The 26588-nt window shown below is 38.1% G+C and overlaps 1 protein-coding gene and 1 non-coding gene across 8 annotated transcripts in view; both read right to left on the bottom strand.

Moving 5' to 3' along the window:
• fry (FRY microtubule binding protein) overlaps positions 1-26588 on the bottom strand; it is a 286727-nt gene that overhangs the window by 167629 nt on the left and 92510 nt on the right. For 2 of the 7 annotated variants that reach the window (XM_062974702.1, XM_003219162.4), the window contains exon 1: positions 24367-25254. The exons of 3 other annotated variants lie outside the window; for them this stretch is intronic. In XM_062974702.1, coding sequence (XP_062830772.1) covers positions 24367-24436 — 70 coding nt within the window. In that variant the 5' untranslated portion in view covers positions 24437-25254. Of the gene's footprint in view, positions 1-3773; positions 3930-24366; positions 25255-26588 lie in introns of those variants that run through there. 2 more of the 7 variants (XM_008107922.3, XM_008107924.3) reach the window with 2 other exon arrangements.
• LOC134298141 (U6 spliceosomal RNA) lies at positions 7469-7572 on the bottom strand. The gene has a single exon (XR_010005092.1). It is a non-coding gene; the product is annotated as a U6 spliceosomal RNA (small nuclear RNA).

The following is a 26588-nucleotide window of genomic DNA, read 5'->3' as shown; positions in this document are numbered from 1 at the left end:
GACAGCTGGTGTGAAGGGAATCTTGCCAACTAATATCAGTTAAGAACCTGGCTCTATTTTTAATGGAAGATGATGCAACCATATATGTAAAAGGCTTAAATGTTAATGCAGATGTGCTTCCGATCCCAAAAAGAAAACAATGTTCTACTCAGTAATCAGATACACGTATACTCCTTTCAGATACAATCATTTTGTAAAAATCATTACATTCATGTTCTGAGAGTTCAGTTTAGAGAAATACTGACATTTCAAAAGCTAAATAAGTTTTGTTTTTAATTTGGAGCATTACACCCAATGCAAATATACACCCACGCATTTAAGAATAAGCCCCATTGACTTGGATGGGGATTACTTCTGAATACGCATGTATATGTTTATGTTTTTATTATATTAAGCAACAAGGTTAATAACACCAATTATATAGAAACAAATCCAGAAGATCGGGTTCATGACCAATGAGCCCTGCTGAATAGGAAATACTTCCTCGTTGTCACAGGGTCATTCTTATTCTGAGAGCCTTGTAAAGTCAATGCCATGGAATGAAGCTATTCACAAGGTCAGCAAATTCCTGGTTATGTCTTCTTCTGAGTTGGAATTCATCGGAAAAACAACCTACCTGTTGTCGCATGCTGGTTGAAAGGTAGTAAGTCAAAATACACAGAGCTGTAACATCATTATCGGTGGATAATGAAAACTTATTGGCTTCAATCTAGAGAAAAGTGATTGTATTTTTAAACCCAACTAAAATCAATCGGACTAACGTGACCTATTGATTTCAAGCTTATTAAATTCATATTGCTTGGAACTATTTCATTTTGGTCACATGGCTTTTTAACATGCAGGTGGAAAATAATTCAGACAAGCCAAACAAAGTCAGACAAGTGAAGCCTTCCATACTTTGTTGGACTCCCATCAGTCCTAGTAAGAATAACCAATGATGTGGAAAGCTAAGAGTTGCATTTGAACATCAGCATCATCTTGCGTACCTCACTTTGGTCATCAATGACATGCCAGTTTGTGGCCAATATCCCACTTTGAAATGTGTATTCCATGACTCTGGGGAATATACAGGGCCTCTTAAGCCTTTTCAACTCGCAACTCTTTTTACCCAAGAAATTTTTATGCAATCCCAGGTACCGTATATAAAGGACGGGGAAGACAAGAGAGACACATGCGCATGAGAGAGAGGGGAAGGCAGGGAGAAGGAAAAGTGACCCCAACATTTGAGGTCCTGATTCATAGTTTAAGAAGTTCTGATGTAGAATACACAAAAGCTCATGCTTTAATGGTATAAAAGATGCCAAACTACTCTTTTGTTTATAAAGGCCGTTTTACAACGTATCACTTTCTCATAAGTCTCTCACTGCAATTGGAATCAATCTATCCATGGGAACTTGTACATACACCAGGAGCCTGTATGTACACCTGGAAATTGAGCACAAGGACTCTTTTTCTCCCTAATAACTATGGCGAAGGGAGTCCCAACAAATTGAAACACCAGAACAACATGCATTTCAGATAAGAGATGACAGTCCACAGTACCATTATAGGAGGGAGGAGAAATACATGTTTAAATCTTTCCCAGCACTTCCTGAACTTTTTTAATTTCTAGAACTCACAAGATGAGCAAAAAATGCCTCCCAAGCCATACCTGCATTCAACTGGTCCTGGGGATTTATTTTCTTGCTGGAGACGCTCAGGTTATTTGGCTCATACTATTAATTGTCTTAAGAAAATATCAGTACCCTGATATTATCATTATCTCATATATCATTTTATGTTTTACTCATTTAAAAAGACAAATCAACTTGACTACTTTCACTAATCAATCACTCAGAACAGAATTCACCCTTGAGAAGTTATTGCTACTGAAAGTAGACATGGCCTTATGAGCTACTACTGAAGAAAGAATGAGTTCTCCACCTCATAAAAGCATGTTGATTCTTAGGTAAGCAAACAAATTATACTAAAAACAACAATTGATAATGTTTAATATTCATGCTTTTCTACAGAGATCACAGGCCCTAATGTCTTGAGAGAAGTCAAAGCAGTAAATGAAGTTGGCAGGTATACTGACTTGGCACTCTGTCACCAGGCAGATAGGCTTTGGAGCCCTAGTTAGTTTCATGGTCAAATGCACTGCAGAAAGATATCCAATGCTTTAGGTAAAGGTAAAGGTTTTCCCCTGACATTAAGTCTAGTCATGTCAGATTCTGGTGGTTGGTGCTCATCTCTGTTTCTAAGTCGAAGAGCCGCCGTTGTCCATAGACATCTCCAAGGTCATGTGGCTGGCATGATTGCCAGAGCAGTACCTATTGATCTATTCACATTTGCATACTTTCGAATTGTTAGGTTGCCAGAAGCTAGGGCTAACAGCGGGAGCTTATCCCACTCCCCGGATTCGAACCACCGACATTTTGGTCAGCAAGTTCAGCAGCTCAGTGGTTTAAACCACTGCGCCACCAGGGGCTCCATCCAGTGCTTTAAAAGGGTTAATTGGTATTTATGATCTTTGTGACCTTGTGACTTTTTTTTTTTGCATAAGCTTAGCTTAGTTGGCTGTATTCTTCAGCACAGAGATACTGTCAGTTAACCACAGCTAAGCAGATACCTAAATCTAACTAGGAACACCAAACCACAGTCAAAATCCTTTATTGTTAATTCAGCCTTATCAAGTGGGATTCTGGAATGCAAACCTGTTTCATCATTTAATGGCTCATGTTTTGTTGACATCAGAAATCTAGACAATTTATATTGCTAAATGGATTTTCTATGCAGAAATTATTTTGGTTTTGCTGTAATTCTTGCACACTAAAATTTCACACAATTATTTCACTTTATGTAATTACATGTGATATAGATATATAGACTGAAATACCCCTATGGTGTCAATGTCTAAATTCAAGGTAACAAAGTCATGTTGTCATTTCATCATCATTCATCCATTAGAGGTTATGTTCACAAAATAGTTATTCTTTCTTTCTCCCCATTGGATTATTCTGCTCATTACTGTGACTGAGTTCTATTATTCTGGAAAAATGAAAAAAATTCTTCATCATACACAATGTTATCAGCTATATCTGTGAATTTATGATGTTGTGTTGACTTATTGCCTATGTTTTGTTTTGCACTTGTATTTGGTATGTCACAACTTGAGTGTACTCTGAGCCACGCCGAGTCCCTCCGGGAGATGATGGCGGGATATAAATAAAAGTCTATCATCATCATCATCATCATCATCATCATCATCATCATCATCATCATCATCATCTCTCAATGTCAATGTCCTTTCCATCTAAGATCCTAGCATTTTGCCTTTTTCTCAAATACAAAATACATTACCGCATTTAACCATTTGATTTAACGTTCTCTGTATGTTACAAGAAAATCCTGCAGGTCAACAACAACAGAAGAAGTTTTCTATGTTGTGTTGAGCAAAGTTTTAAAAGTATCTCTGGCCCTTCTTTCATACAACAAATATCTGACTATTCCTTCTTAAACTCAAAACATTATAAAATCCCTATATCAGGCGAAATGTGGCATACAAATAAAGTAAATAAATATCAAGTAAATTAATAAAAAGTAGAAGTGGAAGGGGGAAAAGAATGTGGAAGCGCCTTAAAGTTCCCAATAAATGTGTTTACATCCATGAAAGCCCATGCACAAATACAAATGAATTCCTCTTAAAGATGAAGCTACATTCCCATTTTTTCTCCTCATTTGCCCTTCCTCCACTAAAATAGCAAATTAAAAAAAAACTCAGGAGAACTTACCGTGTTGTAGAAGAAATGGGTGGCTGCAATTGTCACAACTTGTGCTCATCTCTTGTGCTCACCTCCTGAGCTTATCACATCCTATCATGCTAGATAACATGCAGTATTAGCTTAATGCTAAACGTGAGGGAACTTCCTACATTCAGTAGAATGTGAGCTTTCAGCAATCCAACAATTAATAATCCAAATGAAGATGAATGTAAAAGTTGTATATTGTGATGTGATGTTTAGCTAAACATGACAATAAAATGGGCAAAACAATGTGAAGCACTGTGTGTTCAAAACAACAAACTGGTATAATTCATTAACAATCAACATCACATGTCACTTGAGAACACTTGTAGTGGGACATCACTTTACAACAGGCACAATGACAAAGCTATGTGGGCATAATGGATTATTATTCCTGGTGTCATGAGACCAGCTCTACAATGCTTCTAAAAGAAAACAATCAATTCTGCATCTACTTCAGCAAAAACAGAGCAATTTTTTAAAATGATGCTGGAACCTAAAGTAACTGGATGCCTCCTTTTATATGGAAAAATATATCAAATTATTTTGTATCTCGGCCTTCCTCCACAGGGCACAGAACTGTACATGGAAGGTACACACCAATGACCCCAGAAACTCCCACCTCAATTTTCAAGTTAAAATTTTCTCAATTTTCAGGTTTAAATTGTCCCATGTTCTTTTGCGTCATAGTTAACTGTTATATCAACAACAACACTTAATAATTATTCAGTTTCCCTTCTACCAGGATCCTCGTTTGTTACTGAATCTTAATTACGAGGCTACTTGATTTTCTTTACATTTTATTGCCACTAGTGTGAAGGCAGGGCTAGTACAGCATTGTGGTTTGAATATTGAAGTATGACTCCAGTAGAACAGGGTTTCCCATACCCATAGAAAATACCCTGAGAGACTTTGGGCAAGTCACACTTTCTCAGCCTTAGAGAAAGACAATGAAACTTCCTCTGAATAAGGCTTGCCAAGAAAATCCTATGATAGGGTCACCATAAATCAAAGTCAATTTAAATTTGTAATTTGGAAGCTCATTTATAATTGCATCCCTTCCCCACAGAGAAAATTTACAGGTGGGTCCCATTTCAAAATATTCATGAAACATTAATGTAATTTCCAATTTATACTTTTGCAGCTGCCTTAATACTCAAGTTAGTCTGAGTGGTAATCCCCTTTCCAGAATATTAGAGAAACCTCATAAATCACGTTTTTCTTGGACTACAGCTCCCAGAATCTTCCAGACAGTATGACTAATTTTGACAGATGTAGGACAAAATTGTTTTCTCCCACTGTGGCCTTCATACGCCAACACAGGATAGATTCAAAAACTCTTATTCCTATTTCCTGTACCTTTTAGGCTATGACAGCTTATTTCTAATTAACCTAATTTCATTTATATTATTGAATTAATACAATAGAGTGATTTGTTTATGGAGGGCCACTCCATAAGTGACATTTTGGAATGTCTGAGTCATGCAATTACAGCTAAATAAACTCTAATTTGTATTATTTATTTCTGTAGTAACTGGGGTGACAGTTTAACACACTGCTTTACTGTAATTTATAAACCACCTTTCCTCCATGGAAATCGAATAATGTGCTTAATTGGTTACCAAAAAAAAAAAAAGAAAAGAAAAGAAAAAAAGATGCCACAGAACTGTTACAACACTTGACAACTTCTATATATCCACAAAGTCATTCTGACCCATGCAGCTCAGAAATGAAATCTTGCTATTTATGAATAAGGCTACAGTTCTCCAACTCAGAGTTGGGGACCATGAAGCTCTGCAGATGTTGTAGGGTAGCATCTCTCATGATTCCCCATTGTTTGCTATGTTGACTAGGGCTGGTAGTCTGGAACACCTCTCATTTACTATCCTAGTCCACAAACTCACTGAAGAATAAAGCCATGTCCACAAAAATAAAATGGTACTTGTTGCTTGTATACACAGTCAAGCCTCAAAGTCATTAATTGGTAGAATGGCAGCAATTGCACCTGTCAATCTTTTTAAAACTTGTATTTAATTTGTTACTAAAAGAAAGGACATGCAAGTGTGACATCATCATTCAATAAAATAATAACCGAAATAACAATACAGTTAGGCCTCCACTGTCATTGGTTTTACATTCATAGTTTTGATTATTTATGAATTTTTGTACTTGCTCTTTAACTAGTTCTTTCTCCTAGTTTCTCCTCCTCTTTCTTTTGTCCTGTCAAGAACACTACACATAGCAATCCGGGCCTCAGGAGGTGGGGAACTGTGATCATGACCACTGTCATGCCTGTCCCCCAAAGTTGAGGCTGTTGTGCACGTATTTGGGAGAGAGGTGGCAGCAGTGATCATCACTACTCCTATCCTTGGGGAGAAGGGCAGAATATAAACAAAGTGTATTATTATTATTGCCCATTTTAAACAGTGATGTCTCATTCCCCTCACCAGTTTACTGGCATCATAAAATAAAGGATGGAAGGAGAAATGACACATCAGAGAGGAGCTTGGTGACATCATTTATTCCAGATGTTAATTGAACTTTGTAGCAATGGGTTTTTTGATTTCAGCAAGAAAAAAATTCTTTGCCATTTTGCCAAATACCAATCTAAATTCTAGAGAAGAGGCATCCTGAATTCCAAGATTAATCCACGTGATAGAGCTATCTTGGTTAATAATCTCAGCAATTTCTTTAAGTCAAAATGCTGCAAAATATATGTGAATGTTTGGTATTGCCAGACCTTCACTCTTAGAAGCAGTATGTTAGATGTATTTTCTATATCTGAACTTTCTGTTTTGGAAAATGAATTTCTTCATAAGGTTTTATCAAACATTGAATCTTGCCTGAGAAGGGCAAAGGAGGATACTTCGAAAGAAGAAGAAGAGACACAGAACTAAATACATTTCTGAAAATTCTATTCTTCCCAGTAAGGATAATTTTAGCATATCCCATGACAGTATTTTAGACTTTATCCATTTAGTGACTGGATTATTGTTTCTCAAAATAAGTTGATTTAAATCTTTAGAGTTTGCAGCTGTCAATCTTTTGGAGTAAGTCTTATCAGCTTTGCACATCTAGATCCTGCAATTTTTGCCCACTCTTTCTAGACAAATTGTACCAGCTGTGTCAGGTTGGATGGAAATCACCGATGAACAGCAATTTGAAGATTAGCCACAAATTCTCAATCAGACCAAAATCTGGGCTTTGAACTGGGCAATTCTAATATTTCAAGTTCTTCTTTTTCAACTACTCTAAAGATATTTTGACTATATTTCTAGGGTCTGGAAGATGAACTTCCACACTTAAGTCTCTTGCTTAAGAAAAACAGCCCTAGACTCTGATACCGCCACTTATAGATAATGAGTTTAATTGGCTTTGCACTACACATTATCATTTTCCAGCAAGCCCCCCCCCCCCCCCCAAAAAAACCTTTAGTGCTCATCAGACCAGATAAACTTTCCATATATACTTGTTTGCTGTATTTCTCATATTTTCTACAGATTCCTAATGGATTCTGATACGATTTTAATTCAGAAATGACCACTTTTCTACAACACTAATCTTTGATAGTCACACAAGTGATAGTCATCTGAAGGATGGTTTCTCCCATATCCATTATGGAGCACATTCAGAATTATTATTGGCCTCTGTGTTGCTTTTATGACTAATGTTCTCCTTGGCTACTAACTGGGTTAACAGTCTTCTCTAGGTAGAGTTGTGATTGCGCAGGGGCCATGCTAATCTTCTCTGTATTGTTCCAATTTTAGTATATGTGCTGCCGAAGCACATATAGTATATGTGCTGCGCAGAGTTGTGATTGCGCCATGTTTGTTCCATTCTGTAATAATGGCTTTATTGTGCTCCAGGGGATGGTAACTGTTTGGGATATTTTTCCCTCAAAAATAACTGCAACCCACAATGCACATCTTTATCCAGCAATTGTGTGGATGGCACCTTGGTCTTCATGATGTGGTTTGTTTCAAAATATTTTCCAAAAACTCTGGGATTTCCAGAAACAGATGTGGCATTCAAAGAACATATTGTATTGATGTCCGCAGGGAATAGGTTACACCACACCTTATTTAAGCATGTCACAGCAAGGGTTGCAAATACTGAAGCAACGAGCAAGTACCAGATTATTTTTGTTTACTTCAATATTTCTACCTAATAAAACTGTTTTGTGCCTTCACAGTTTGGAGTACTTCTGCAAATCACTTTATTTACATGTTGTGGTTCAGGGTGAGAATTGCATAGCCTTGCATATAATGTTGGATTGCAACTTCCAGAAGTCCTAGACAGCATAGACAGCAATGAGGAATGCTTGGAGCTATAGTGCAACAACATCTGAAGGGCCACGTGATTCCCACCCCTGTTACAAAGGCATGAGAGTTGTGGCTGTCCATTTTTATCTAAATTTTTTCCTTCCTAAAGCCATTCTATATACATCTACAGCTTTTTAGATAATCAGTAAGAATCTCACATAAAAAAGCAGAGATAAAGTTTAACCAACTTGTAACAACATAAATACAATAATAGTTATTGAAGTGTGAGAAGAATGAAAGGTCAATTTGATGGTCAATTTGACACACAGACTGTAGAACACAAAGAGGCTAGGTGAAGGCAGCAAAAGGGGAGAGAGAATGGCACAGGGATATAGGGAGCCTGAAAGCAGGGAACTGGAATAGGATGATGACTAAGAACTGGACATTAAGTGAATCTTCGCTGCGCCAGAAAAGTCTACTGGGTGACCTTGGGAAGTCACACTCTCGTAGATTATTACTGGGATAATTGTTTTATTGCTTTGTTACTGTTTTGTTTGTTTTATCGGGCCTGGCCCCATGTAAGCCGCCCCGAGTCCCTTCGGGGAGATGGGGCGGGGTATAAAAATAAAGTTATTATTATTATTATTATTATTATTATTATTATTATTATTATTATTATTATTCAGAGGAGGTCAATAGCAAAAACCCCTCTGATCAAGTCTTGCAAAGAAAGCTTCATGATAGGTGTGCTGTAGGGTCACCATAAGTCGGAAACAATTTGAAGGCACACAACAACATTAAGGGATAACACTAAATCAGATCCTGATGGATGAAAGCAACAGGCAGCAGGGATTTGACTGATAGAAATTGCTGCAGAGATGAGGCATGAAGGGAACAAAGAGATAAAGGACTAGAAAAAGAACTTTGTATAGGGACTAAAACTGGAAGGGTCTGTGTATTCCATCTATGAGATTCCCAATGTGGGATGCCATTCTGCTGCTCTTCAGGCAAGGACACTATTGAGTATGAACTAAACATTGCACATCATTTTTTAAATCCTACTTCACACACTTATCTGGAACGTGAAGAACACAACGTAAAGGAAACCATAACAAATAGAATGAGGGTAATGGAGCCAAGGGGCAGTGAAGTCAAAGGGAATGTAGGCCAGTACTTCATATACAGTGCAGTACTGTATTGCTTTGAAACAGCAAACCACATCTTTGACTATAGGTCTCTACAAGCAACAGATTGATCTTTCCTTGAATTAGTTGTAGTCCTTCAACCTATCCTTCATTTATCCAACTCATGAAGCTCTATATGTAATTTCCTTTCGGTATGATAAATTAAACCAATAACACATTACATTATTTCCACTGACTCCTGAATGAAAAGCAGAAAAAGGTACCGTGTAGTAGAATTACTTGCTAAAGCTACATTATTCAAGTATAATGTATTACAGATGTAATTTTCCACATCTTCAAGGGTATTAGTTCCAACAAGGTCCTCTGCTCTGTGGAAATTGCAGTGCTCCAGGGTTGTCTCAAGGAAGGAAAAGGTAACTGATGCCAATTAAAAATCTCATTACAAATAACTGCCAGTTGAAGAAAGATTAACCAAATGTTGGATGATGATGGTCAGCTCTGAAAAAAAATGTTCTCTTTCATGAATGCTCTTTCTTATAAATTTTGGCAGAAGAATTATAAAGCAAAATTTCATCTTGTAATATACGTTAGTTTGCACAGACGCTCGACTCTAGACCGTTTTAATCAAAGGTGTCATGTATAAATCACAGTTTGGCCATATAACTCGAGAGTAGATGCTCTCTCTCTCTCTCTCTCTCTCTCTCTCATTTTAGCTCACAAAAATGCAAACAACAAAAGAATTGCTTGACTGAATCAGAGTTTAGACTGCTTGTAATCCAAAAAAGTAAATTTTCCTTATTCTGAACTCAATGTATTAGAATTAGTTTATATGACAGATTTTTAACACATCAAAGAAAATTTGAACTCTCTCACCAAAAGGCTAACAGAGTTGTTGGAATTAGTAAAACCAATCTGCAAACATCTTGCAATTGCAGAGTTGGTGTATGAGCTAAGAAATGCATTTATCTGCATAATTTAATTTAACATAGAACAGCATCTTCATTAATTATCCCCAAACATCACTGGCAGTAAATAATATTACATTTTATTGGATAATTAATTTGTCCGTTAAAATCAAAAGTATTCAAGAAAAGGGATTTAATAAATCTGCTACACTACCTTTACAAAATTAAAAACTTTTAAATTATAATTTACAATGATAGAGCGAAGTATATACAAATGGATTTCTACAGTAGGCCAAATTTGGAAAGGCTGAAGAATAACAATGGAAATTCATGGGGTGGAAGTAGTTAAAAGATTACCAGCCTGCAAATCAAACAAATGACCTTCAAACCAGAAGTGTTTAACATTATAATTTTCTCTTTAGAGCGAGAAACAGACATGGTGTTATTTACTTTGTTTAAGAAAGAAATTTTCAACAGCTGGATGAAGTCGCAAGAGCTCAAAGACAACAGCTGCATGCACCTGGTTTTCAGAGGGGAATGCAGTTTTGGCAGCCAAACTGTTATGTGTTTTTGACAATATAACATATTCTGCCTAAGTCTTCGTGTTAGCTTCCATTTCCATAAGATCTTGTAATTCAATAGCATTGTCAACTTTTCATCCAATCTGAAATAATTTTGTATCCAAAACAATTGCAAAAATTAATATGCTCCTGAGTGGCTCCTGAAGTCAGTACCATATGATTTCAAGGATTTTTTTTTTTATTAATAAGTGTTGCTTTGAAAAAATTTAAAAATGTACTACTAACACTTGGGTGAAAATTGACATTCTTGAACATGAGACTTTCCTTTAAAAAACCTTGAACTCTCATCTTGGTTTACTTGCATTCTTTTCCCATGAAAAAGAATAAAGTTTCCACTAAAACATACAACATGCCATCTTTCATCAAAAACATTCATCCACATACAGATGCACCCCAACTAACAATGTATCTGAAAAAGAAAGTGCTTTTTGCAAAGTCTTTTTATGCCTTCCCAACTCCACTTTCTCCCTTGTACTCTGTCTAGCAAGAGGTTTTTTAAAATAGCATAACCATTGGAATGATAGTGAAAAGGGCTAGAGAAACACAAACCTTGATAAGAGGTTGCCGCAAACTGTCCAGAGTAAATAATGTAATAAAGACTGAAGTAGGAAATAATACAATTGTTCAGTCACAAATCTGACTGTAATGACATGTGCCTGTCTACAACAGACAAGGTAAACAGCAGCTGCCTTTGGAAGCCTTTACTGAGCATGAGTGAACAGCAATAAAGAAAGAGAGAAAAGATGACAGCAAAAGAGCCTGTCTTATGACCAAGCCTGTTTAAGAAAGCATAGAAGGGACCATCAAAATGGAAAATCAAATGAAAACTTGATGCTGGTGATATAAAAATAATCCCTGTATGTATTTTGGGAAAAAATATCAAGTTATCTCTAGATTTTAAGAGGTTTAAATTTATGCAATCTGACTTTGCTGTTTATTTTCATGTCTGCATATTGTTAACCTTGAATTAAAAATTTGGTGAAATTTATTTATTTATTTCCATCATTAAATAATATTATTATAAATTATATTAAACTGTATTTATTTATTTATTTGCATCATTTCTATCCCGCCTTTCTCACCTGAGGGGACTCAAGGTGAAACACACAGAACTGTTCTTCTTCCTTGTAGTATCTATCCCGTTAATATTATCTGCTTAGAGTATGTTCTGTTCAAAAAGTAATGCTTGTAATACAATGATTTTGAACTGTCTAGTAATACTCAGTATTTATATTAGCACAATGCATTTATCAGGCTAATTGCAAACATGCAAAGAGGTAGGCGAGCATCTCCAAATCTCTTTAATCTGGCATAAAAACAGGCGGAGTTGGGAAGGGCTGAACTTTTGATGAATTTATGGTACTGAATGCTCTTAATCCGACGATGAAATGATCGTGGCAAGATGTTTTTTATACTTGAAAATGACATAAAGGGGAGCCGGCCCTAGGTATTTTTCAAGTGTAGGCGAACAGAATTTCGGCACCCCCCCCCCAAACCAATCACTGAAAAATAAAAGCGTTGGATAAGTGAAAATGTTGGATAATAAGGAAGGATTAAGGAAAAGCCTATTAAACATCAAATTACATTAAGATTTTACAAATTATGCACCAAAACATCATGTTTTACAACAAATCAACAGAAAAAGCAGTCTCGACTGCGCCCCCGTATGTTTGGCGCCCAAAGCGACCGCTTAATTCGCCTCATTGTTGGACCGGCTCTGAGCGTCACAAAGCAACAACACAATGGCAAGTCTCTTATCATAATATAAAAACCCAACCTGGTGAGATCATGAAAACATTAGAGGTAAATGAAGTTGAATAAAGAAGTAATATGCTGATATTCTAATTATAGGATGAATGGCTCTTATCCAAATTGTTTGGGACCAGTTTGGAAAATATTTTATTTTTATTTGGATTTTGGAAAACCCGTATTTGCATATATGAACATAATGAGATATTTTGGAGATGGTACCCAAATCTAAACAAAGAATTCATTTACGTTTCATATGCATATTATACACATTGTCTGAAGATAATTGTATAGACAATATCTTAAATAATTGTGTGCATGAAACAAAGCTTATAAAGCAAAGGTGTCACTATCTCAGCCACCCATGTCGACAATTTCATATTTTGAAGTACAGGCAGTTCCCAAGTTATGAACATGATAGGTTTTTAGCTTTTGATAGCATAGGGAAGGGTTAACACCCTGTGGCATTTTTTTGCTGTCTGTACCCGTGTTCATAAAATTTCACCTTCCTTTCTGTCCCTGTTATCATCAGATTTTGAAAAATGTGACTTGTGCAAACACGGATTGGTGATAAAGTTTCAGTGGAGACAGCTCTTCCCTGTTATTACTCCTTCATGAGTGAATTTCCTTTCCGAGGCAGATTCCTTTCATTTTCTGTTGTCTCACCCCTGTTCTTAACTATGAGTCACTTGTAAGATGTTTGTAACTTGGGGACTGCCTGTATTGGGGGTTTGGAATTCCAGATAAGATAAAGAATGTTCAACCTGAAACTATTTTTAGTTTCAGAAGGAGAAGAGAAAGAAAGAACAGATGGCATCACATAGGTATTTTGTGAAGTCATTCTATGGGTAAGAGCCAACAAAAACAAAAACTAAAGGTGGATGGCATCTTAAAAAATAGTTTATCCCCCAACTGGTCAATCATTTAAAATTTTGACCTTTCTACGACACTCTAAAAACAAAATGCAATATACATCATTTTAAATCAAATGTAAACCAAATGTAAACCAATCAAATGTAAACCAATTTCGACCTGTTTAAAATAATGTATCATCTTTATTATCTCAAACTCAAATCAACGCAGGATCACTCAAAAAACTTGGCTCTTGATGTAAAGGTGACACTAGCCAGGCCTCCTATGGATTTCACAAACGGAACCATAGCCAAGAAAGTCCTCTCACGTGTCTCTGCATAATGCATTATTCCTGAAGACCTAAAATAAAAGACAATTCTCCTCTGCAGATCTTAATTCTCAGGCAGGTATACACAAGGAGAGGGACTCCTAACTATAGATGTCATTGGACTTTGTTGCATCCAACATCTTGAACCTAGAACAGAAATGTACGTGCAGGCCACGGTTAAAAATATGTAATGCAGGTACCATACAATGTCAAGCACTTTATAACCATACTATTGCACTTTAGTTTAAATGGCCCCTCTATGCTATCCCCCTCCACCAAATTGGTGGTCCATCTTATTTTATTAAATTGTTATTTTATGTTTTAAATGAGCTTTTGTGGATTGATGTATTGTTCTGCATAATGTCGTTTTATTGTGTTTTTACTCTTTGTAATGTTTTAATTGCTGTACTTCAGTTATTGTTTTCGGGCCTTTGTCCCGTGTTAGCCGCCCCAAGTCCCAGCTGGGAGATGGTGGTGGAACAGAAAAATAAAGTTACTTACTTACTAAAGTTACTTACTTCAAGATAGTAATCTTGCCATTCTGTATCAATTCTAGCTTTCATATCATCTTCAAGGGAGTCCCATCAGAGAACAATGGAGTAATCTCTGTATAAAAACTGGAATATTCCCAAACAACAACAACAACTACTACTACTACTACTACTACTACTACTACTCCTCTTTCTCTTGGGGAGTGCAGCCTCATCTCAAGAGCAAGGAACCACCAATCCAGAGTCTTTTGCTTTGTCAGGATTGTTTCAATTCGCTATTCAGCACAGGCATCATCCAGACACCATTGTAGCACCTGCATAGTCTGATTTACTCTCGGGACAATGAAAAAAGAGATGGACGATAAACTGGTAGTACCTATAATCAAAAGTCCTGATGATCCAGTCACTCTCTTATAAGCCAGAGACTCCCAATCAGCCATAATTTCTGGATTCAAACTCTGTCTTGTTAATCAAGCAACATTCCAGGAGTCCTGGTTTAGACACAATATTATGTTTTTGAATCCTTGTTAGTTTCTAGTTAGTTTAGGCATTTCTGCTGGCGGAAAGACTCAGGGCCCTTCTAGACAGGGTCCAAAATGCGGGTCCTGTCAGACTTTTATCTGAGGCGACCAAATGATATCTCAGGTAAAAGATTAATTCAGGACAAAGCAAGAAAACCCTGCTTTGTCCTGAATTAATTTGATACTCTATTAGACCAGGGCCTTCCTGAAATGAGGTATGGGCCCTTTGGGGACTTGTGATCTTGTTTGCTGTGTACTAATCTTGTTGTGTATCAAATAATAATTGTTGGATTGTTATGTCTCCTACCAATTGCTATGGTGATTTTTTTTGCTACTGAAAGCCAACTGTATTAATGCTGCAATAGACTTCTCCGGTTACCGGCACCATTACTATGCAAAAAAAAAGAGAGTACACTAATGGAATAAATCAATTCTAGCATAACCCTGTCCATGCTTACTGAGAAGCAGATCCAGCTAAATCTATCAGGAGAAATCCCAAGAAGACTATATAGGATTGCAGCCTCAGCCAATCTTTCTTTTTTAAAGTACAAAACCTATAAGATGAAAACAGTAATAAAAAACCACCCACAGAAGTATGAGCTCCCAGGGGAAACATCCAAACACATCTGTCAAAGAAAGAGATGCAATTAAGAGCCTTGCAATGTGCTTTGCCTATAAAGTGGAAAACTCCATAGGTCATAGCCATAAACATGTCAAAATATTATTATGACATCTTAAAAAGAGCAAGAGCACTGGCCTGAATTGCCCTTACAATATATACACTTTGGAGCATATAGTTTCCCCAACAGTTTTTTACAAGTACAAGGATACATTTAAAATCGCATAATAGTCTTTTCGTAATCGCAGGAATGAGATCTACCAGTAAAGTTATAAAATAATGAGATAACAGTTTTGCTTAGTGTTGCACATTTTTAAATATACAAGAGAATACGTGTGAGGAACAAATGTGTGTGCATAATCAATGTTTTCAAGCAAGAAGAGGGGGACAGAAGAAATAACTGGAGGACATTAAGACGTTTTCACAGAATTATTCACAGTACTAAGAAAACTTATGGTACGGACAACATTTATTTCACAAAATATGAAGCACATAATTGAATACATATTTGACATGCGGAAAGACCTAGAGACTACTAAAGAGAAGACCTTTTTAAGAATCTCTTGATCCTCCAGTGAAAGTATATGGTCAACTTCTAGCGGAAAGGAACAACAGAGTCATGCTGGAAGACCTAGAGCAAAGTGGATGCATCACGGAGACCAGGTAGGGTGGTGAGGGCCCCCTTCCCCCATTGGGACCTTTTGTTGGTCTCACCAAAAAGGGACCCCTTCTCCTTCTTTTCCTCTGTTGAGGTGGCTTTGCTCTGTGTGGGTGCTGCTCACCAGGCCCCACCTTCCCTTGCCTGTGGGAAGGATGCCTTGCAGCTCTTGGCCTTGCAGGACCCGGCACGGGGCGGGCAGGAGGTGCTTTTCTAAGTAGTCCTCGCTCGCCTGGCGCTGGCCCCTTCTTCTTTCTGTGGCGGCCACAGGCGAGCGAGACCAGCCTTGAAAAGCGCTTCCCGCCCGCCCTGCTGACTCTGCACCAGGCCCAGCAAGGCTGAGGCTGGATCGCCCTTGGAGGTTTCTTCCAACTCTAAGATTCTATTACTATTAAATCACTGTCAATTCTTCCCAAACCCCTTTAGAATTTTCTGTTGGTCATGGGGGTTCTGTGTGCCAAGTTTGGTCCAGATCTGTCATTCGTAGGGGTCTCAGTGGTCTGTGGAAGTCAGAGCTGAATCGGTTGAAGGTACTGCAAATCCCATCATCCACTGTCCATATTCCTACAAACATATTGTTTTTGTGATTAACCACAATTATGTTCAATTTGTAACAATAAAAATACATCTTGCATATCAGAAATTTATATTACGATTCATAACAGTAGCAAAATTACAGTTATAAAGTAGCAACAAATATAATTTTATGATTGGGGGTCACCACAACATGAGGAACTGTATTAAGAGGTCACGGCATTAAAAAGTTTGAGAACCACTGACCTAGAGGTAGTCTTCTGGCTAAAAAAAACCCAGCAATGGATTTACAGTAGAGTCTCACTTATCCAAGCCTCGCTTATCCAAGCCTCTGGATAATCCAAGCCATTTTTGTAGTCAATGTTTTCAATATATCGTGATATTTTGATGCTAAATTCGTAAATACAGTAATTACAACATAACATTACTGCGTATTGAACTACTTTTTCTGTCAGATTTGTTGTATAACATGAAGTTTTGGTGCTTAATTTGTAAAATCATAACCTAATTTGATGTTTAATAAGATTTTCCTTAATCCCTCCTTATTATCCAAGTTATTCGCTTATCCAAGCTTCTGCCAGCCCGTTTACCTTGGATAAGTGAGACTCTACTGTATTTGCATTTATTTATTGTTTTACTTCAAAGGGGTTGCGTGCCCCTAATCAGTGAATGTGGAAGGCTGACTAATACAAAATGATATGATGCAATGCTAACTGCAGAAGCTCACCTATGCCAATTATTTTAACGAGTTCAAGATAACCTAAGTTAGTAGAGACAATCTATAATAATACAAAATAGTGAGCAATGCTCAAGGTTCTCGTGCTTTCTTAAATGAGCACTTATACAATCTCTTCATACCATATAACAGTTTACTTCCGTCACTGTATGAACTCCATCTTCAATCAACTCCTAATTAGCAGATTGCAGTGTGAAAGTGGAGTGCAAAAGAAAATGAGTACGAGTGCTTACTATCCTCACGCATGTATAAGCTTATAAATAACCAGAACCTCCACAAATTCAACAATTAACTAGTAATGGGAAGTCCTATAGCATCCTTTGACAAGTTGAATTGTTTGGGGGTAAGTAGCGACATGCACAGAAACCCAATAACAAGAAATCTTGAATAACAGTCGTGTGTACATTTCACATTGTGCTTCCAGAACACAGGATATGTATCCATCCAACATTAATCAGTATCCACCCCCCTCAAGACTGGGATAATAAAGTACAGCAATAATGACATAATCACATATCAGCACACATGGCATGTTTCCAGAATCTACTGTATCTTTATAGTCATGCAGAAAAACTCATCTGACAGCATCTATTACCTTACATCCATCCTTACATCCTAGAAAACTGTAGCAATCACTTCCTCTTCTTTATCAATTAACTATAACCAACCTTGCCATTTAGTAATTAATATTGATGCAATAGCAATATTGGATTTGATGAGTAACTTAAATCCTGAGATATAAAAGAGCTAGAACTGAGAGAAGCAAAGGAACATGAGATAGCACTCACATCTGTGGCAATTCTTGATTCCTAAAAATATTTTTTTAAAAAAACAAAAACAAATAAAAGTCCAATGTTAAGATCATCTACTGAGCCCCTGGTTCATGTTTAGCCACTGCATGGAATATAGTCCAGGACATAAGAAGAACTGGGTCTTTTCTCTGGTGGCATAAATATAAGGAAGTATTCTCTGCCTCCACATATTGCCTTTTCTCTTTTGGTAAGCTAGCAGTCTATTTTTTCCCAGAGAGCAATTTTAGACTTTGGATGTATCTGCATCATAGAATTAATGTAGTTTGACACCACTTTAACTGCCAAGGCTCAATGCTTTGGAATCCTAGGAGTTGTAGTTTAGTGAAACACTAACTGGCAAGGATGGCTAAAGACATCATTCAAATACCAAATCTCTCGTTTCCGCACCATTGAGCCATGGCAGTAAAGTGGTGTCAAACTGCATTAATATTTCAGTGTAGATAAACCCTCATTTTTTAAAATGACCTTCACCTGTTGTTTTTGTGTTTGTGCCTTCAAGTCGCATGTCTACTTATGGTGACCCCATGAATTTCATAGTTTTATTAGTAAAGAAATACTCAGAGCTGGTTTTGCCAATCCCTTCCTCTAAAATATATCTTACAACACCTTGTATTCATGTTTATATTTAAACCTTGTAAAGTGAATACATCCTACAAAAAGGTGGGATTAAGATACTAAAATAAATAACTGAAATAAGGCCACCATGGGGCATCAATGGATATGTAGGATTTACTTTGACTGTGTGTATAAATAGATTGGTTACGTGCAGAAAGACCTCAATGTTGAAAGATGTTGCAGAAGGAGATCAAGACTCATTTATCTTCCATGGCCTACTATTGAGATGCACTTTCATGGAAGTGCTGATTGTTCTGACTAGTGTATTTAGGCCATGGGGATGGGGTCTAGCATTTTGGCTATCACTTTTTTCCCAATAGTTTTTATTTCACAATGATTAATATCATTCTCTATCTGGCAAGCTGCCTTGAGAAAGCTTTTGTGTCCAAAAAGGCAGCCTAAAAATGTTTTAATTGAATACACAGCACTTAACAGTACTTTGTTTATTGAATAGTTTCTGCCTTACTAATAACATTGCATGGATATGTATGAGGATATAGTCAAGTAATGGAAATATAGGCATGTTCCTAACTTTATTCCATTTGAAACAGAGGGTGATTCAATACATATCAACACCAAAGGAATTTCTTCTAAATTTTATATGACTGCACCTTTAGTCTCTTCAAAAACTCACATACTTTAAATTATCATTTTAAAATGTTATTAAATTGTATTCTGATAGCCCTATAATGTGCATTTAATGTCATCTTACTTCAGATATCCACTGTGGATGGATGAATCATTGTTTTAATGCTGATATGCACAAATGCATCAGCGTGGAATTCTCCAACGACTTAATGATGGTCACTGAGACATGTTACTAAGAAAAATGTACAACTGATTTGCTGATTCTATAAATTGGCCTTAAATGATCTTTTCTTGACTGACCAGGACCACTGTGCCAGACCAATGTTTTGCATGGTTTTAACCCTTCTGTTTTGTATGTGCTTTTAAAAAGTTGTTCAGGTTTGTTTTAAAATAACTGTTTTACCTGTTTTGTTTGCTGCACATTGCCTTGGGAACCCTAGCAGGCTGAGGCATAATAAACAAATACAGAACTAATTAAAAACATGTGCAAATCCAGCAACACATTTGTTTACATTCTAGTACCTCCTTCCACAGTTACTACAGCTTCATTCATGTGCAGAAAATGGTGCATTTGGGGTCAAGTGTCACCACTATGCTAGCTACCCAGCTCTATTACTCCTTTTCACTTACATAATTCCAAGGAGACCGTTCCTGTGCTAAACTGGCAGCTGAAACAGACTGAATGAAGGAAAGGAAATTGAAGCTTAATCCAGATAAGACAGAGAGAGGTGCTCCTGGAAAAACATATCACAGAATAAGAATTTACCCTGTGTTAGGCTTCCCCTAAAAATACAAGTTTGCAGTGCTTCTGGATTCAGCTCTGAACCTGAAGGCCTAGGTTTCACAAGTGACCAGAAATGCTTTTACACACAAAGCCAATGCACTCATTTCTGGAAAAGCTAGATCTGGCCATGGTGGCACATGACTTGGATATATACAGGACAGATTATTGTAAGATATCAGATACCTACGACTTGGAAAGGCAGCTATGAAGGAACTATTTCAGTTCACAAAGTATGAAGATCTATAAAAGGTGAAGGTTTTCCCCTGACATTAAGTGTAACCGTGTCCGACTCTGGGGTTGGTGCTCATCTTCATTTCTAAGAAGAAGAGCCACCATTGTCCATAGACATCTCCAAGGTCATGTGGAGCGCCGTTACCTTTCCGCTGTAGCAGTACCTATTGATTTACTCATATTTGCATGTTTTCGAACGGCTAGGTTGAAGCTGGGGCTAACAGCAGGAGCTCACCCCACTCCCCAGATTCGAACCGCTGCCCACAGTTTATAGCTCATCGGTTTAACCCACTGTGCCACTGAGGGCTCCTAAAGATCTATAACTGACTGCTAAAGTTAGGATGATCCAGTCTATAATATTTCCAGTTTTTGTGTATGTCTTTGAAGGCTTGACAGTGAAGGAACCTGACATAAAGACCATCGACTCAACTAAGACCAGTGTACTTTGGACATGTCACACAACAATATGATTCTTTGCAAAAAGATTATAATGCTGAGTAATGTTGAAGGCAGTAGGAAAAGAGTGAGAATGCATTACTGGTGGATTGATTTAGAAGAAGCCATGAGTTTGCAAGATCTGAACAGGGCTGTTCATGACCAGGTACCTTGGAAGGCTCTTATTCTTAAGGTTGGCCAGAAACCTAAATGGACATGATGACAACAAGCATCAACATTGGTTATTATTAGTCAAAGTTAGGATGCTATGCTAAACTGGGGCTAGTTTTTAAAAAGATGGATGCAAAAGCCTGCTTCTTGCAGTAATGCTAGAAGGGAGAGGAGGATTTCTCATGAGGCCTGAGCTGCCCAGTGTGTTCCAGGTGGCTGATTACTTGGACACCAGCCAAGCCAAGACACTGAGCGTGACAGCTAAGTAGCAGTATCACATTTTGATCTTAGGTCTCACAAGTTGGACACCACAGCTTTGTTTACACTTTTTTCCAAAGACAATAGTGGCCTCTATCACTCTGGAGGCCACCAACCAAACCCCCCAAGACCTTTTGTCCTTCTGCACTCTGCCCTTCTGTCTCTTCAGTATTTGATGGGCGCTCTACATCATACTAGAAGCTACATCATATTAGAAGCAACCTATGAAAGCAAGGCTTCAAAGGTAGCCCAAAAGAAGTGAAAAGCAAACAAGCTGCTCCAACTTGCCTAAGTTGACCTTGTTTTTCTCACTTCACAATCAACATAATGGCAATGCACCAGTTTCAAAGAGACATAAAAATAAATTGCTGCTCAAGCATGAGCAAACAACCTAACCATTTGTCAAAAAACATCTGACATCTAAGCTTCACCTTTAACACAACCATGGCACAAAATCCCTGAGCAAATATGGATATCTGCAGCAACTTCTTCCAATTCTTTTTTTTTAATTATCGAGTAGGTTTTGAGGTTCTTATTCCAAGCCTTTAGACTTCAAGCAAATAAATCGAAGAACAAGTTTAAATAACGAAAACAAGTTGACTGTACTGTCTCTTTCTGATAAGCTGCAAACACACTGAGGACAAATAGTATGACAGAAGGCAGATCATAAGTCAACTTTATTTTTATAAGATAGGACATAAATATGCTGAGATATATGTGTTCTTGATCTTGCTTTGGGATTTACAGTAGTTTGGGAAACCTGTGTAACTTCTCAGCATTTTTCTGATAAAATATAGAACCCTAATAAGTGGCAACTGTAAAAGTAAAATAATTTTAACTAAAATTAAAAGCATGTTAAAGAATGCTTTTAACCTCATCTTCCATATTATTGCTTTTAATGATAAAGTTCCCAAACAATCTTGTAAGTAATCTCTGATTTATTTAAATCAATTAACCCTTCTGGAGCCCCCAGTGGCGCAATGGGTTAAACCCTTGTGCAGCAGGACTGCTGACGAAAGGTTGGCGGTTTGAATCCAGGGAGCGGGGTGAGCTCCCATCTGTCAGCTCGAGCTCCCCATGTGGGGACACAAGAGAAGCTTCCCACAGGATGGTAAATCATCAAACATCCAGGGGTCCCCGGGCAATATCCTTGCAGACAGCCAATTCTCTCACACCAGAAGCTACTTGCAGTTTCTCAAGTTACTCCTGACATGAAAAAGAATAAGCCTTCTTCAAAAATCATAACAGATATTAAGGAGTGTTGGGTATTAATACTTTCCCCCCCAAAAAATTGAAAATGAGGATGCCTTGGGATCTGGGCAAACTTTGAAAATGCTGCAGAGTAAAAAGATCATTCACCAATGATTTCATATTAATGGCAGAAAAAAATTAAAACAAGTATTATAATCTATACAGGAAACAAAATACAATGCCATAGATGACATTTGCAGGTGTTTACATCAGGATAAGAGGGCTTTATTAATCTGACTCATTTAAAAATATATAGTCGGTTAATCAACACCCTATTTAAAAAGAACAATCTTAAATCCATCACATACAGGAGCTGTTTAATTATGAAGGCAAGAGGTAAGAGTGTTAATACACAGTCCCATCTTTATTTTTTTCTAAATGCACTATACGTTTGAGAAACTGGAACTGATATCATTCCAGCTTGCTGACGTAAGAGAGGCATGAGCTGGGCACATTTTGAAAATGAAATTTCACATTACTTAGGAGCTAGAGATGACAGCCTAGAGGCCCGATTAACTTCGCACTATTTGTAGGCATTCTTGACATTTGCTGCTCTTTATTATATAACATTTTCACCCTATTAAAAACTAGAATAACATGTGAGTGGACAACAGTGCATTGGTTAACATCAAACCCTGCAACAGTGGATAGCTCCTCTCACATTCTCAGGCTCTCATTTGGTTTTGAAAGAAAGGCAGAATTCTCCAATACAAATATAGTCAACAGAATAAAGTCATGGGGTGGTGGATAATGAACTGGTAATTCATTCTGCATTCTCTCTCTGTCTATTGAATAAAAAATAGACATTAGAAGAGTTGGAACACTGTTTGTCTCATTTTGCCCACAAGTTATCACTGAGCAGAGAAATACAAAACATTTCAGACATGTTGACTACGGCTTTCATGGCCGGAATCACTGTGAGTTTTCTGAGCAGTATGGCCATGTTCCAGAAGCATTCTCTCCTGACGTTTCACCCACATCTATGGCAGGCATTCTCAGAGGTTGTGAGGTTTGTTGGAAACTAGGCAAAAGAGTGTTTTTTTTTAATATTGGCTGCCAGATTTTGTTCATTTTCATAGTTTCCTCCTTTCTGCTGAAATGTTCTGTAGTTTCTGGAGGAAACCATGAAAATGAACAAAATCTGTATTTAAAAATACTCTAAAATCAGGACAGTAAATAAAGAACAACACTCTGAAAACAAGGGAATTCCAGACATGAAACAATCAGGGCCAGCTAACACCTCCCAACAAAGGATTCCCCCAGGCAGGAATCAGCCAGGCTTTGAAGCTGCAGGGCTTTTCAATGCTAAACAAGGTGATTAATTGCAACATTCACACTTGCCTCCCACAGACAAAAGTTCTTTCTCTCACCCTGGACCTTCCACAGATATATAAACCTTATTTACCTAGTTTCCAACAAACCTCACAACCTCTGAGGATGCCTGCCATTGATGTCAGGAGAGAATGCTTCTGGAACATGGCCTTATAGCTTGGAAAACTCACAGCAACCTAATTTCAGACATGACTACAGAATACCCTCCCACCCCTTGATATATTAAATGATCTTGCACTGTCCCAAACCTAGCAAAATCATTTAGAAGACAGAAGGAACTATCCCAGCTTCTTCTAAAGAGACCCTAACAAGAAAAAGCTAATTGAATGCTCAAGTCAAGTAAAATCAAGGATAATCCAATTACAGTTTTTCCACCTAGGGCCCTTCCACGCAGCCCTATATCCCAGAATGTCAAGACAGAAAATCTCACATTATCTGAGTGTGGACTCTGATAACCTAGTTCAAAGCAGATATTGTGGGATGTTCTGCCTTGATATTCTGGCTGTGTGGAAGGGCCCCTAGTTTAACCTTTGGTGGCTTTTTTGTTGTTGTTGCTTCAAACTGAGAATAGGGAGAGCTCCAAAGGCCTGACTTAGGGTTCAACTGAGGATCCCTACAGGGGGGAAAAGGGCCAAGCATCCGCAATGCAAGGTGGCCTTTGCTCCTCCTTGCTTCCCATCCATGTTGCAGACAGAAAAAAAAAAGAAGGCAAAGCGCACTCACTATTGCTCCAGGATTTCAGTAAATATTTGATGCTGATTTCAAAGAAGCCGGAATCCTGCTGGCTGGCCATGTCTGCGGCATACAAAGAAGCTGCCTGGAGCGGCAGGTACTTCTTCTTCTTTGCTTTTTTTTGGTGACTGTCACCAGTTAGTGATGCAAACGGAGAGGAAATGAAGTCTCTGCAGAACCTCTCCTTCCGCTCCTGCTGCAAGTGCGAGGAGTTGTTGTTGATGCTTGCTGCGGCTGTTTCCCTGTTCAAAGACAGCCCAGCCGAGGACGAGGAGAGGTTTGTCCCTGGCTCATCCTTCAGTCGAGGCTGTTTCTTCTCTCCTCCTCCTTGGAGGCATCCTGGGGTCCTTTTTCCTTGGCGCAGAGGGAGCTGCTGCTCTTGGCGCACAGGCGCTCCAGTTCAGAGCGGCGGCTGCTCTTGCTGCATCAACACAGTCAGTCTCTGCTTGCAAAGAGAAAGAGAAGCGGAGCCGGCCGGCTGCTTGGCCTTGGACTGGAGGAACAAATCAGGAAGAGGAGGAGGAGGTCTCTTCCTGCGAAACGCCCTGAAACCAAGGCAAGGCAAGAGAGGATCCGATGCGCGACGCAGGGCGCAATTCCAGCTTCCAAGGCGCACCGACCTCTCGGCTCTTCTTGCCAGCCTCCTCTCTTTCCCACCCCAACTCGCTCCTCCTCCTCCTCCTGCCAAAGGCAGCCGGGGCTGTTTTGTTTTGATACCGGCCTGCCTGGTCAGCTGCTTCCCTCCCAAGAAAAACAACAACGTCTCATTCGGCACGACGACAACTGCATCATGCTGCGGTAAAGGCAAAAAAAAGAGAAGGAAGGAAAGCAGCGCCGACAGAGCGAGAGGCGCGCTCTTTGGGTGCGCAAAGCTGGAGGGTCTTCTTCAGCCCTCGACCCTCTTTCTCCCCTTTCACTTGTTTGGGTCCCCTTCTCGCTTTCTCTCCCAGCTCCAGGCAAATCTCCCCAGCGCTTGATACCATTTTGTCTTCCATCCCATTTAAAGAGACAGCAGCCAAGGGAAAAGATATACAGCTTAGTATATTTATTTATTTATTGTATTTATATACCGCTTTTCTCACCCCTGGGGAAGGGTCTCAAAGCGGTTCACAACATAATCGATGGCAAAATTCAATGCTTTAGGTACAGTAGAGTCTCACTTATCCAACGTTCTGGATTATCCAACGCATTTTTGTAGTCAATGTTTTCAATGCATTGCGATATTTTGGTGCTAAATTCGTAAATACAGTAATTACTACTACCCTGTTTCCCCGAAAATAAGACATCCCCAAAAAATAAGACCTAGTAGAGGTTTTGCTGAATTGCTAAATATAAGGCCTCCCCCAAAAGTAAGACCTAGCAAAGTTTTTGTTTGGAAGCATGCCCGACGCCAACCAAACAAAACACCATAGCATGCAGGGTTGGTAAATGTACATAATAATAATAATAATAATAATAATAATAATAATAATAATACATCACACAGTCCTAGACACTTGGGAAGTGTACGACTTGTGATTTTGTGATACGAAATCCAGCATATCTATCTTGTTTGCTGTGTCATACAATAAAATAATAATAATAATAATAATAATAATAATAATAATAATAATTTTATTTTTATATCCCGCTTCCATTTCCCCAGAGGGACTCGGGGCGGCTTACATACCAGTTGTATATGTAAATAATGGTAGTAACAAGAAATTCTTGACAGGAGTCACAGTTTGTCTGGTTTAGTTATGTTGGTTTGTGATGACAACTACTGTACAGTATAGAATAAATGTTCTTTTTTTTGTTCAACAATGAATATGAATTCTTCTTCATAGAAAAATAAGACATCCCCTGAAAATAAGACCTAGCGCATCTTTGGGAGTAAAAAATAATATAAGATACTGTCTTATTTTCGGGGAAACACGGTAGCATTAATGTGTAATGAACTACTTTTTCTGTCAAATTTGTTGCATAACATGATGTTTTGGTGCTTAATTTGTAAAATCATAACCTATTTTGATGTTTAATAGGCTTTTTCTTAATCTCTCCTTATTATCCAACATATTCGCTTATCCAACGTTCTGCCGGCCCGTTTATGTTGGATAAGTAAGACTCTACTGTAAAAGTAAAGGTTGTTGTGTGTTTTCCCAGCTGTATGGCCATGTTCCAGAAATATTCTCTCCTGACATTTCACCCACATCTATGGCAGGCATCCTCAGAGG

This window comes from Anolis carolinensis, chromosome 3, assembly GCF_035594765.1.
Source record: "Anolis carolinensis isolate JA03-04 chromosome 3, rAnoCar3.1.pri, whole genome shotgun sequence".
Classification (NCBI taxonomy): domain Eukaryota; kingdom Metazoa; phylum Chordata; class Lepidosauria; order Squamata; family Dactyloidae; genus Anolis; species Anolis carolinensis.
The sequence above is the reverse complement of the archived record's forward strand: the minus strand, read 5'-3'. Positions and strand labels throughout refer to the sequence as shown.